At 39.4% G+C, this 14,712-nt stretch overlaps 1 protein-coding gene across 22 annotated transcripts in view; it reads right to left on the reverse strand.

Annotated features, from left to right (window-relative positions):
• Positions 1–14,712, reverse strand: part of RAI14 (retinoic acid induced 14) — a 176,741-nt gene that overhangs the window by 2,060 nt on the left and 159,969 nt on the right. For all 22 annotated transcript variants that reach the window (XM_016953458.3, XM_016953450.3, XM_063811334.1 and 19 more), the window contains 5 exons: positions 11,670–11,724; positions 8,700–8,818; positions 6,065–7,600; positions 4,075–4,224; positions 757–822 (listed from right to left, as the gene is read on the reverse strand). In XM_016953458.3, coding sequence (XP_016808947.1) covers positions 757–822; positions 4,075–4,224; positions 6,065–7,600; positions 8,700–8,818; positions 11,670–11,724 — 1,926 coding nt within the window. The remainder of the gene's footprint in view (positions 1–756; positions 823–4,074; positions 4,225–6,064; positions 7,601–8,699; positions 8,819–11,669; positions 11,725–14,712) is intronic.

Here is a 14,712-nt window from a genome sequence, read left to right on the forward strand (position 1 = left end):
TCATTTCCCAAATTTCTATGAGGAACTGAGTCAAAGAAAGGGCCCTGCCTTTATCCAGCTGGAAGATGAGGTGGCAGTGTCTACCAAAACCCTCAGCAAAAGCTGTCTGGGGTCTCAGTTGCAAATGTGAGTCCAGCAGCCAGAACACCAAGCATCATAGAGCCAAGGCAGCACTGGTAACTAAGAAGATCAGCATTGCTGGAAAATAAAGTCCCGGTCCTCCCAGTGGAGGACCACATCATCCCTCATTCCTCAATAAATGATGGGAGGGCGGGGCATGGTGGCTCATGCGTGTAATCTCAGCACTTTGGGAGGCCGAAGCGGGTGGATTGCTTGAGCTCAGGAGTTTGAGAACAGCCTGGGCAACACGGCAAAGCCCCATCTCTACAAAAAATACAAAAATTAGCCAGGTACGGTGGTGGGTACCTGTAATGCCACCTACTTGGGAGGCTAAGGTGGGAGGATCACTTGAGCCCGTGGGTCGAGGCTGCAGTGAGGCGAGATTATGCCATTACATTCCAGCCTGCATGACAGAGTGAGGCCCTGCTTTAAAAGATGGGGCTGTTCCTGGTAAACAGGGCACAAGGCTCCTGACACAGAATCCAAAGCAATGCAAAAGGCATATTCAGGCTTTCCAGTGAAAAGGATTCTCCTCTAATTCTTGTTCATTCTCCTAGTTAAATGATGGGAGTTCTGTCAACATCTGCTGCCGTATTTCTTTAGGATGTCCAGATACTTCAAGGGGCATAACCATACCTGCACAGCATACAGAAGATGCATTCTGTAAACTGATATGACCTCCTGGTGTTGTTTCTTGCATTCCTAGAAAGGGAATATTTCACATTATTAATGAGCTTAGGAGATCTTTAAAGAACAAAAACAAAAAACTATGAGAAAGCTGCAGCCAAATGCTACCCAAGTGGTCCCCTCCACTTTATGCTAGCACTGGAAGCTTCTAAAATTGTGGCCTTACTGGCTTGTGTATTTCTGAATACTTGTCAATCATCTTAGGGAAAAAAGTCTTGGTATGTCAACTCTAGAAAAAACTGTATAAAAAGGAGTTATTATCATCCCACATTTGGTTTTAAAAATATATGCTCTTTGGGCGGCTGAGGTGGGTGGATCACTTGAGGTCAGGAGTTTGAGACCAGCCTGGACAACATGGTGAAACCCCGTCTCTACTAAAAATACAAAAATTAGCCAGCCGTAGTAGTCAGTACCTGTAATCCCAGCTACTCAGGAGGCTGAGGCAGGAGAATCGCTTGAACCTGGGAGGCAGAGGTTGTAGTGAGCCGAGATCACGCCACTGCACTCCAGCGTGGGTGACAGAGCAAAACTCTGTCTCAAAAAATATATATATATATGTGTGTGTGTATGTGTGTGTGTGTGTATGTATGTGTGTCTATATATGTGTGTGTGTATATATGTATATATGTGTGTGTATATATGTACACATACTTATGCAAATACAGCTACATTAAATGTAAATACTTCAAGGAAATATATCAAATGTAAAAAGTGATTATCTCAGAGTTATTGAATTATGGAAAATTTTTATTTATAGGAACTTGTTAGAGTTTTCTGTATTTTCAACTTTTCTACAATGACCAAATATGTACTAATTTAATTTTTAAAGCCTATTATTTTTAAGGGAATTATTGGTTACCCATTATATGGCCAGCATTGTATAATCCTTGGGGAGCTCAATTATTTAGCTATCAGTGTACCAAGAAGGCAAAGAGGGTGGTGGCCCCAATCTCCAGTGGTTCCTCAATACAGCCGCTGATGCTTCTATTTCTCCTTGAGCTATTACTCCAGTTCCTCTCAGTGGCTGTTTCAAGGGTCTTATCTCTGAAACTCTTGTTCTAAGAACCTGTCCTCCTAATTCATCAAGAAAATTGAGACCATCATATATGGATTACTTCAAAAATGTACAAAAGTCCATAATACCCATTCTTCCTTCCCCCCATCAGTGTCAGAGTATGAGGTATCTTTCCTGTTATTAAGGGACACTTTAAAACCCGTCCTTTAAGTTCACACCATAAGAAGGCACATTTGGCATTTCTCTCTGTGTTGTTCCCTCCCCACCTTTCGGCAACCTCTACTCAATTATTTATGATTTTATCTTCTGATCTGTCTTCCTTTCTATCACTGCTTCTGTCATCATTTGCTTGGCTTTGATATCTGTGTGAATGATCCATCTAACACCTGGACCTCTCAGTTCCTCAACTTCAGCTTTAATAACATGCTCCTCTTTGGTTCAGCAACTCCTGTCATGGTTGTAGCCCTGCCTCTATCATTACCACCTCTGAAATCTCAACTGAAAGCATCCCACACCCTAACCACCACTTCCCATCTTTCCAGCAAACTTGCTTCAGGTTTCCCCTAACCCCTACTGTGACTGGTTAGCCCCACCAGATACCTATCTACTTACTTCTCTAGCAGCCAGTCTACTGCGGTCCAGATTCTACCCTCCTCCCCACTCCACTGGAATGGTTCTCACCAAGGTTCCCAAAAGCCAGCTAGTGCCATATGTCAGTCCTTGCTAAGTAACAACATATTCTTACTCAGGCCTTCAAGACTCAGCACAAGTGTAACTCCCGTAGGAATCTTTTCATGACTCAGCAAGATTGGGTAGACACATTTCCTTTGTATGCCCACGGTATGCTGGGCATCTCTTTGCTGATAACTTATATAGAGTATAAACTCCTTGAGGGCAGGGACTGAGTCTTACTCATTTTATATCATCAGCCCTATGTATAATACTGATGTAAGAGCTCAACAAACACATGTTGCATAATTATAAGAATTACTGTATAAACCAATAGCACTTTATCTACAAGTCTGTAATACCATTTTATCAGGAGAAGAATGACCTGCAGAACACAGTAAAGAGCAGCTTCTCCTAAGTATCCACCATTTCTAGAGCTGTTTCCTCCAAAGCTAGCATTGAACTTTGTGGCCAGCCAGAGTAAGGACTGCAGAAACCTGAATTCACTACAGTTAGGTCTATTCCGAAGAAATCATCAAATCCATGTTCTGTTTGTATATGGAAGCTAGAGACAGTCCAGGACAGACTAACCCTGGACTTTAGGTAGAAAACGGAATGTACCCATGCCAACTCAAACCTTAACAGATATTGTGGTAAGCTAAATAATGGCTCTTGAAAGATGTCCACATCCTAATCCCCAGAACCTGTGAATGTTACTTTATATGGCAAAAGGCATCTTGCAGATGAAATTAAGGGTTTTGAGATGGAGAGGGAGATTATCGTGGATTATCTAGGTTGGCTTTAGATGTAATCGCAAGAGCCCTTATAAGAGGGAGGCAAGAAAATCAAAGGCTGAAGGAGGAGATGGGAAGACTGAGCAGATGCTGGAGTGATGTGCCTCGAAGATGGAGTAAGGGGCCATGAGCCACAGAATGCAGGCAGCCTCTAGTACTGGAAAAGGCAAGGAAATTGATTTTCTCCTATAGTCTCGAGGAGGAACCAGCCCTGCCAACAACTTGAAGTTAGTCCAGTGAAAGTGATTTTGGAATTCAGTTCAATGCAACTGTAAAATAATACACTCATGTTGTTTTAAACCAAATTTGTGGTGATTTGTTACAATGGACCCAGGAAACAAATTTAGATAAGCAAGGGCTTTCCTGGGTGAAATAAGGAGAGGGGCCAAGAAGCAGCTTCAGATATATAGAGATGCAACTACTAGAGATCCTGGCCCCTAACAAGAAAAAGCTCTTGCCACTGCCAGAGATGGGGAAAGCCTGTTGCAGAAAAAGGAGAAGGGGTAAAAAGTTAGGGTATGAGTGAGCACGTAGCCTCCTCCTACTGTCCTGTCGGTTCTTTCCTTCCCAGTGAATATCTGACCCGTTGCATTGCTGATAACGACCAGGAATTCCACCAGTGGCTCCCTCTTTTGCCCTCACTGAAGAAATCAGTCAACTGCTCATTGAAGTACATTCCTTTGGGCTGGGAATCTTTTTGTTCACGCCCACTTGCCCTAGCAGCTGAGATGGTATGAAATCTGCCAGGCCCTCCACCCCAAACCAGGCAGCAGAAACAAGCCCACTCACCGCCAGCTGGTTCTGGAGCTGTTTGACTTGCTGCTGCAGCGCCTCCAGCTGCTGACTCTGCCTTTTGGATGAGCTTGTTGAGTAGGAGAGCTGGGAGAGGCTGTTCAAGGCCTCCTTCAATTTGGTGACTTCCTTCGACATCTCATTTATCTAGGGGCAAAGGAAAATGGTATTAGCAGACAGTAACATGTCTACAAAGCAAAATTTCATATATTTGTAAGCCCCAAACATAGTCATCTCTTTTGGCCTCTGGGACTTAAGACTTTGGAACAATTCCTTTTTAATACATTTAAATTAAAAAACTCATAAAATGAAATGGATGACAAAATCAGGCAAACTAACAAAGCCCGCTACATCCATTAGGTTCAGATAAAGGCCCTTGAATTACATATTATGTTTTGGTGATGGCGGTAACAAAAGCTGTGATGTTGGTTTCCTACTTTTACTCTTAAAATGGGTATGATTGAAAAAAAAAATCAGAATTAGGATTTCCGCTTTTATTTGGAGACAGCTATATTTTGTCCAATACTGCTGACATGGGTGATCAGGAATAAGGTCTAGGAAGCCTGATATCTCTGGACGTCTTTCTTTAAGGTAAACACAACTAACTCCTTACCGTACCCCACCACTCCCTAATCCCTGTTCCCCTGGATGATAAAGCTCTTTTGAAACACTCATTACAAAAGAATAAAGATAAGTAGTCTCTCATGAATGCTATTCGGAACCTCCGAGACAGGGGACTAGAGATGCAGAGCCGATTGTGGAACCATCCCCCTGAACTTCCCCTTTGCTTCCCTCCTTCCTCCAGCAGCACGGCCAGCACCATCTCTTATGTCCAGCGCCATCTCAAATTGCCGGCTCCCCACATTCCTCCCCCTTCCTCTCCTATATACCTGTCAAAGGAGGGACCGGCGAGGGTAGCTTTTACAGTGACTTGAGGGGAAGCTCATGGACCTTAGGGAAACAGGATTAAGTCTAGGAGTATTTTAGTTTCATATTATGGAGGAATCTGTTCTGAATCCAAAAAAAGAACCTGAAGTTTGAGGTGGATCACAAATACTTTCCAGTTTGCAGGTTCACTTCTGATCCCCAATACTGGCAAAGCTTCTGTAAAATGATTTTTAAAGGACAGATATGCACCACATATGTGAAAATGCTTTAGTATAAGGAGAAGTGGCCGAAGATTGATGTTTGCTTATTGATTATTTTTTGAGGCAGGGTCTCACTCTGTTGCCCAGGCTAAAATGCAGTGGTGTTGATATGGCTCATGACAGTCTTGACTTGCAGGGCTCTAGTGATTTTCCTGCCTTAGCCTCTCAAGTGGCTGGGACTACATGCTCATACCACCATGCCTGGCTAATTTTAAAATTTTTTGTACAGATGGGGTCTCACTATGTTGCTGAGGCTGGTCTCAAGCCATCCTCCCATCATGGCCTCCCAAACTGCTGGAATTAGAGGAGTGAGCCACTATGCCCAGCAGATGTGTTTTTAAAATACGAATACCCAACAAAGAATTCTTTTTCTTTTTTTTTTTTGAGATGAAGTCTGTTCACTCTGTTGCCCAGGCTGGAGTGCAGTGGCCTGATCTTGGCTCACTGCAACCACCACCTCCTGGGTTCAAGCCATTCTCCCGCCTCAGCCTCCCTAGTAGCTGGGATTACAGGCGTGTGCCACCACGCCCAGCTAATTTTTGTATTTTTAGTAGAGACGTGGTTTCACCATGTTGGAAAGGCTGGTCTCGAACTCCTGACCTCAAGTGATCCACCCACCTTGGCCTCCCAAAGTGCTGGGATTATAAGCATGAGCCACCACATCCGGCCGACCCAACAAACTATTCTTAATGTGGCTTTGGTGACAGATAAAGTTTATGTGCAGAGCCTCTGAGCATTCACTCCAGTTTAGTGCCAACACTAGAAATATTTAATATAGTAAAAGCCAAAGAGACTAAGACTTATTGCTAGAAACCCAACAGCAATACAGTTTCACCGACCTTTTTATCTTTATCTTCCTCCAGTTTTGAAGAGCTCTCAGAGTATCTTTTCATTTCTGCAAGTTCTTCCTGAGCTTGCTGGAATTTTTGCAGAAGTTCATTTACTTCTTGCTCTTTGGATTTCAAGAGAGTCTGAATATTTTCCTTTTCTCTTTTCACCTGTGAGACCTCACTTCTAATCTGGACAACCTCTGAATGGACCTTCTCTTTCTCTTTCACGGATTCCTTTAATTTCGATGCCAACACACTCACTTCACTCTCTAAGGATGACTGGAGCTTTTCATAGGAAGACCGAGGTACCATTGCATCAGTCATAGCAGCTTTCTCTTCTAAGAGTTGTTTCTCCAGCTTTGCTACTTCCACTTCCTTGCTTGCAAGGTGTTCCTTAAGATTGCTTATTTTTTCTTCCATCTCTTTTGCTGCAGTCCGCAGCGTGGTTATCACTTGCAAATGTTCTGTGATAGAGACAGAGTTCTCTTTTTGTGCATCGACCAGTTGTTTGAGCTGGGTCAACTCATTCAACACTTTTGAATACTGAGACTTCATTTCAGACAGTGCATCTTCTGCTTTAGCCCTGGACACGTTTGTCAATTGGATCAGTTTCTCATGCTCTGCTTTATGGATATATTCAGCTGTGACATCCTCTAGAGATTTCCTTTTCCTGTAATCCTCCAGCTCAGCCTGGGCTTCTTTGTACAGCTGTGACAGCTCGCTCACCTGTTTATTGAGTTCATCTATCATCCTATTCATGGCTTCTTTCATGTCCTCAGCTTCATCACTGGCTTCCTGTGTCATCTGACTTTTTAGTGTGTCTTTTAATTTCATGATTTCTTCTTGGGCTTCTTGGTATTTCTCAAACAAAAATGCTTTCTCCTTATTCATATTCTCAATAACACAGCAATATGAACTTTTCATTTCCTCGTACTCTTCCACAGGTGGCTTAATCACTGTACCTTTCTCCCTCTCTACCAGTTTTTCCTCTAACTCTCTCACTTTCTCTTTATTTCTTTCACTTTCTTCTAATGCATTCTGCAGATCCTGCTTTAGCACATTTATTTCCTCTTCCGTGACCCTCAGCTCGTGGAAATGTGAATAATTATCCATGCTTTCAGGTGAGACAAGACCGAGTTTCATCTGCTTCTGCACACTAAGGACTTCTTTCATAGCCTCCTCGTATTTGCTCTGAGTTTCTTTAAGTTTCTGGCTGAGGTCAGAGCTGTTCTCTGAAATCTCAGTGTTGTTTAAGCATACCAGTTCTGCCCTTCGGGATTGGAGTTCGACCTGTAGCTGTTTTCTCTCGGCTTCAGAGCTCTCTAATCTCTTCTGTAGATCTTGCAAAATCTCTTGCAGTTGCTGAATTCTGACATCATTGTCAGTAGTGGATTTACCTAAAGAATGTATTAAGACAGATGGAGATGATTTGGAGTCTGGGGGAGAGGTTTCACCAGGTTTTCCCAGGGATGGGCCCAAGTCAGTTTGGGTGGAATGGTATGAGTCAAAGCTTAGGTCTGCTTCCGCCTCCTTGGGTGATTTGGCCTAGGAAAAAAAGCAAGAATTAAATGATATCAAAGGTCAGGAGATTGAGACCATCCTGGCTAACACGGTGAAACCCCGTCTCTACTAAAAAAAATACAAAAAATTAGCCGGGCGTGGTGGCGGGCGCCTGTAGTCCCAGCTACTCGGGAGGTTGAGGCAAGAGAATGGCGTGAACCCGGGAGGCGGAGCTTGCAGTGAGCCGAGATCGCGCCACTGCACTCCAGCCTCGGAGACAGAGCGAGACTCCGTCTCAAAAAAAAAAAAAAAAAAAAAAAAAAAAAAAGATACCAAAGGCGTGGTTAGCTAAGCAAGGAACTAGAATGAGAGGAGTAAATCCGCAACTTTGGTACGGGAGAGTAGCATGATCACTTTGCCTGTGTATTCTCATGCCATGAAAAAAGACAGTCTGGGACATGAGTGGGACTAATGACACAAAGCTTGTTTTGGGTTCTATTGGGACAGATGATTCGTGTCACTTTGAAAACACTAAAATTGTTTTCTCTACAAAGCCTCCAATTCAAAAATTTCCTTTATTTCTTATATCATTCTACTTGCCAAGAGGGGTAATGGATATATAGTACAGCTATTTCTTCTTCTTATTTTTTGGTACAGCCATTTCTTATCAAGTTCTTAAACCTGTTAAGTGATCAACTTTACTAAATGAATGGATAATATTATATATATATATATATACACACACACACACATACATATATAATTTAAAACATAAAATTTTAATATATAAAAAATCAAAATATAAAATTATATATATTATGCATCATTCTATGCATATAGTATATTTTATATAGAATTTTTATTTCTATAAATTTTGTTTGTTTTATTTATATAATTTATTAAACATATAGAATATTTAATACTGATCATACTATGTGTATAATTATTTATAATTTACCAGTTGAATAATTTACAGAAAGAGTTAATGAATAACACTCTCATGAAACAAATAACTATAAGATGCTTAAAGCTAATATTTAAAAAGAAACTAATGTACACATTTAAAACAAAATACATCTGACTACTGAAAAGACCAAGAGCTTGACTCTACAGAATAGTCCGTGATAGCAATCTATTTATATACCTGTAATTTATCTTGTAACTCCTTATTGTGTAAGGTAAGGGAAGCAACTTTTGCTTGCAATAGGGAGAGAAGATCTTGTTGGTCAGCTTCAGAACTTATATCCAATAAGCTATCAGCACCTTGGGAAAGAGAAAGCCATTTAAAATATAAAACAATTAAACTCTTATTTCTCTAACCTGAGACAAATTCACTTCCTAGCCTAATCCAGTTCTTCTTCCTGGCCCTAATTATAAAACGCCCTAGCAGCTGGATGGGTGAACTAAAATTTTCATTTTATATAGAAAGGAAACTGGGGTTTCCTTACTGTGGTATTGCTAGCACAATACTAGATACATGTGTACACAAGGCAATTCTGAAAATTGATGAATTTGGTCATATATTTCCTATTCATTTGCTTAAGTGTCATATCTTGGTTGTTGTTGGTTCTTCCCTGTGCCTTGTAAGTCTCAGTTCTGTGAATCATTTTAGAAATGTCTCTGGAATCTGGTTTCTTTCTTTCCCCTACCACCATTACTGTAGTTAAGACTTTATCACCTTACTTGGAAACTCTGCAAACAGCTTCCCAACAAATCTCTGCCTCTCTCTTCTTCCCAGTGAAACTGTAGCCTGCACAGCAACGTCAGACCAGTCTTCCTAAAACATACTTTGATTGGGTCATTCCTCTGGGTCAAGTGCTTTAATTGTTTTCCCTCCAAAAATAATCTCCAAATTCCTTTATCTGGGTTCAGGCCTCTATGATTTGGCTCCAGTCTACTTCTTCAGGTTCATGACACTGCTACTTTTCTAGATTCCTATTTTCCTCAGATTCATGGTTCCCATCACACCCTCTACATTCTCAACACACAGCTGATTCTTTCATTCTTTATCCACAGGATTGCCCTGCAGAATCTCTCTGCCTAGAGAATTCTTAAGCATCATGTCAAACTTTGCCCAGTCCTTAAAGCATTCAAAGACCACCCTAGCATGAAACTATCTTCTCTTCTCTGAATCCCACAGTAATCCCTGTTGGTAAACCACAACTTTCGGACATCCTACTGATTATCATGCTGAAATTGCAACTTAAGGAGTGCTATTCAAGGTGGTCACTGAGATAGCAAACTTCCTCCAGAATGCAATGCAATGTACTGCTTCCTTCATCTAGAAAGTCCTACAAAAGATATGTCAGCTGAACAAAACAATGTGCTTAGTGAAGTAACTGTGTGAATTTCTGGTCCAAACTTAATATTATTATTACTTTTTGAGATGGAGTCTTGCTGTGTCACCCAAGCTGGAGTGCAGTGGCACGATCTCGGCTCACTGCAACCTCTGCCTCCCAGATTCGAGCAATTCTTCTGCGTCAGCTTCCCAAGTAGCTGGGACTACAGGCATGCTCAATAATTAACTATTACATAAAATCTCAATAATTTTATGTAATAGCTAATTTTTGTATTTTTAGTAGAGCCGGGGTTTTGCCACGTTGGCCAGGCTGGTCTCGAACTCCTGACCTCAGGTGATCTGCCCACCTCGGCCTCCCAAAGTGCTGGGATTACAGGTGTGGGCCACCACACCCAGCTCAAACTCCTTAATTATTATAAGCTAGTAAATACTTTACCCACACTTTGAAAAGCACTGATCTAAATTTTTAATGCTATGCTTTTTATTTTCTCACAGCCATTTAATGCAAAGATGAAAACTTTAATCTTAACTTGGAAGGATGCAAAATGACCTTTCTTCATAGAAATCCTTGCTTCTCATCATAAGTCTGATGCCTAAATCACAGCTGAGTTTCCTTGACATGAAGTCTGGTGAGTGTGGAATGAACTAGGGAACTGGGAGCCTAAATGCAATTCTAAGAAATAAAAATTACTTCTAAGATACAGTGAATGGTTTTTAAAGTACCCAATGTAACATTTGTTTAGTTATATTAACATTGATCTCTGCCAGGAATTAGAAAGTTTAATGTTTCTAGGGCCGGGTGTGGTGGCTCATGCCTATAATCCCAGCACTATGGGAGGCCAAGGTGGGAGGATTGCTTGAGCTCAGGAGTTTGAGACCAGCCTGGGCAATACAGTAAGACCCCATCTCTAAAATAAATCAATAAATACATAAATAAAAATATTTCTAAGTTCTGCAAATTAAAGGCTCCAAACACCTATGAAATACACAACAGATTAAGACACTGAATGCTGGAGCAAAAGTAGACCTTTGAAATTGTCTCTTCTGCATTTTAAATGGATTCTGAAGATACTATATTACGTTCTTAAAGGGTAAATTCTTAGGAGGCACTCTTTTATAAGAGACACAATGAATTAAACCCTATGATCATAAAGACAATATGATTACATATGACTTCATGAACATTCTTGTCTTTGCGTGTGTCTACTTGAAATCCAAAGTAGAAAAGTTAGATGGGGACAGTCACGGAGGTGGCATGGTGGGTTCCCCCTTCATGAAATAATGTGCTGCTCGGCTGCAAAGAACGCGTTTAGCAGACAGCAGAAGCCTATGGACCTCATCTGAACATGATATTTTTAAATGGGTAAGAGCTTATTTGGTAACAATAACAAGATCTGGCAGCAGGTCTAATAACTGCCATAATTTTTGGTAGCAATATTGTAAATATTTCAAGATATCTGCAATAACAGTAAGGTGATAGGAATTCTCTTGGTGACAAAATCACTGGTCTGCTAATACCACTGAGGCTTATTGCCTGTACTCATAATTGAACGAACTGCTAACATGTAGTTTGGGACAAGTGAAAATAAAGATGTATTTTTCAAAATTCAAATTCAGAGACTCTTTAAAATGCAGGTGAAGAAGGCACCCTGAAGTACAGAGCGCTTCAGCCTGTGCGTGACTGGCAGCTCTGTGTGGACATGCTGGCTCGTGACATTTTTACACAGCACCCCAGCTTGGCCTTTGCTCTCTTTAAATGGACATGAAATAGTTTGGTTGAAGGAAAAAAAAAAAACAGATGCTTCCTTATCTTACCTGTAGTACTGTCACTTAGTCTGTCTTTGTTTTCTCGTATAGAACTGATCTCAGCCTATTGAAACACAAAAATGACTTAAAGAACATTTCTAAATGTAACATTACACAAAAGAATCAAGCAGACTTTCCTCCTTGAGCTTACGCAGAGCAGATCTGGTATGATCCTACTAGAAAAGCAGCTAGAAAATCTCGAAGAAAGAAGATATTTTAAGCTATAAATGAGTAAAAGTGACAATTATCTACTAAGTTTAATTTCTAAAACATTAGAAGTTCCAGAGGGCATATTCTCTAAATATTTTTCAGAAGTTTCATTTAGTGAGTACAATGCAAATATATTTAAGATCACAATAATTTTATGTAATTGCTAATTTACTGAGTTATGTACTAAAAACTGAGACGGCAAATAGTGCTTTCGTAATGAAGTCAAAGAGAAGTTCTATATGTCTGCATTATACATTGATTGAAATATTTTAAAGCAGATTTTTTAGCTTTATCATTTTATAAGTTATCTGCTATTAAAGTTACTATTAACTTTTCTAAGGGAAATGGTAATAAATATCATATGGTCTCAGATTGGCAATAGATTCCCTAAAGATTTTCTCTAATGCTTTGTCCCTGAATATCTGTTAATATACCGTAAAAATTCTTGGAACTTCAAAGCCACGATCTCATTTCAAAACATTACAGTGACTTGCTAAAAATTACAATGTGGCATCCAAATGAGCCAGTCAATGATAAGAGAATTTTTCAGCAGAGATACCTTTGTAAAAGCCCAAATGCTAAATAATAAAGTAGCTTATTTTTAGTTAAGTGCTTATCTTTACAAAAAGCAGTCCTTTCACTTTTATAACAAATTTACTTGTTTTTATATTTTCCACTATATAACGTATAATAAACTGCATCCAGCCAAGTTTACAATTTGAAGAGTTTTTGACAGATGTATACCTATGGAACCAACGCTATAGTCAAGATAGAGAATCTGTTCATTATGCCTAAAAGCTTCTTCATGCCTCATTACAACCAGTCCTTGCCCACATCATTCCTAGGCAACCACAACTCTTTTTTTACATTTCTTAGAATTCCTATAAATGGAATGTCATCCCGTATGAATTTTTTGGTGGCTGGCTTCTCTCAGCATGATGACTTTTCAGATTCAACTATGTTGTTACTTGCACTACAGTTCATTCCTCTTTATTGGCAGATAATATTTCATTATATGGGTATATCTCATTATCTTTATTCACTTGTTCATGGACATTTGGTTTGCTTCCAATTTGGGGAGGTTGTGAATGAAGCTGCTACAAACATTTGCATACAAGATTGTGTCTAAACATATAATTTCATTTATTTTGGTAAACACCTATGAGTGGATGGCTGGATCATATATTAGGTTTATATTTAACTTTAATGAAACTTCCAGCTTTCCAAACTGGTAATAGTTATACCATTTTAGATTCCCACCAGCAGGAAATGGAGTTCTAGTTCTGCCACATCCTCAATCCTCACTTGGTAGTTTCAGTCTTTTTAAACTTTAGCCATTTTAAATAGATATCACTTTTTCTTTTTTCTTTTTCTTTTCTTTTTTTTTTTTTTTTGAGACGGAGTCTCTGTCGCCCAGGCTGGAGTGCAGTGGCGCAATGTTGGTTCACTGCAACCTCTGCCTCCCAGGTTCAAGCGATTCTCCTGCCTCAGCCTTCCCAGTAGCTGGGACTACAGGTGCCCGCCACCACACCTGACTAATTTTTTGTATTTTTAGTAGAGACGGGGTTTCACTGTGTTAGCCAGCATGGTCTCGATCTCCTGACCTCATGATCCACCTGCTTTGGCCTCCCGAAGTGCTGGGATTACAGGCATGAGCTGTGAGCCACCGAGCCTGGCCTAGATATCACTTTTGTCTCCTCCCTAAGCTAACATAGGAATAAATGTCACTTTTTATCTTGTTTTTTGTTGTTGTTGTTTTTTCAGAAATGACAGTCTTTTATACTCTACCTCTGAAAAATCATAATTTGTGATATTCTTCGGATTGCATTGCTTCTTTGAGGCACAGTCATATCAGAAGATATTATCGTACTAACTATAAGAGTATAGTTGCCTTGTCTTACATAGAAATTCATCTGAAGAGTTTATTAGTAAAGTCTAAAGTGAGGGAAATGATAGGTTGATAGAATCTGTTTCAGATTAATGTGTATCCAAGTTAAAAAAAAATCTTTAGTAATTCTAAATAAGGGAAAGTAAGTAAATATAAAATATTGAAATTTCATGTTAACAATTATAAATTTTATTTCCCCCTTGAGTACAATTTCTCAGTATGTTAGATAAACAGATATTAAATGGAAATATCCTCCCACTTCCTTAAAATGTTTTCCAACCACAAATCTACAGAACCAGGTGGATAAAACCTAATGGATTTTCTAACATTTGTAAAATAAATACATATTACTTTTATAGTCAGGAAAAAAATTAACTATACAATTCTCAGTAAGACAACAGAGAATAACACAAGTTTCTGTCTCTTTGATTGGAATTAATATAAACTTAACTGGGTAAGAAGACTGCTTATCTAGTAAGTTCTTATCTTTGTCTCTTTTTTAAAAAACTTTAGCACTTTGTATTTGGAGCAATTTAAGATTTATAAAAAAGTTGCAAGATAGAAACCTTCACTTATTTCTTCTAATGTTTACAACAGATGTAGCCATTATACATTTGTCAATTGGTAAATTACTACTATCTAAATTACAACTTTATTCAAATTGCGCCAGTTTTTCGAATAATGGCCTTTTTCTGTCCCAGGATCCAATCTAGAATATTTCATTATAAATAGAGAAGTTCCTGAAATATAATTTTTGGCATTTCCTCAATATTCTGCATTCAGGAAAGAATGAGGAGAATAACAGGTAGAAGCTGGTAACTTCCACACCTTATTTTTGAAAAAGTTAATTTATTTTTTAGTTGACAAATAAAAGTTGTATGTATTTACCATGTACATCATGATGTCTGCAAATACGTACATAATGTGAAAAGGCCATGGAGCTAATTAATGTCA

Source organism: Pan troglodytes, chromosome 4 (genome assembly GCF_028858775.2).
Source record: "Pan troglodytes isolate AG18354 chromosome 4, NHGRI_mPanTro3-v2.0_pri, whole genome shotgun sequence".
NCBI classification, from domain to species: domain Eukaryota; kingdom Metazoa; phylum Chordata; class Mammalia; order Primates; family Hominidae; genus Pan; species Pan troglodytes.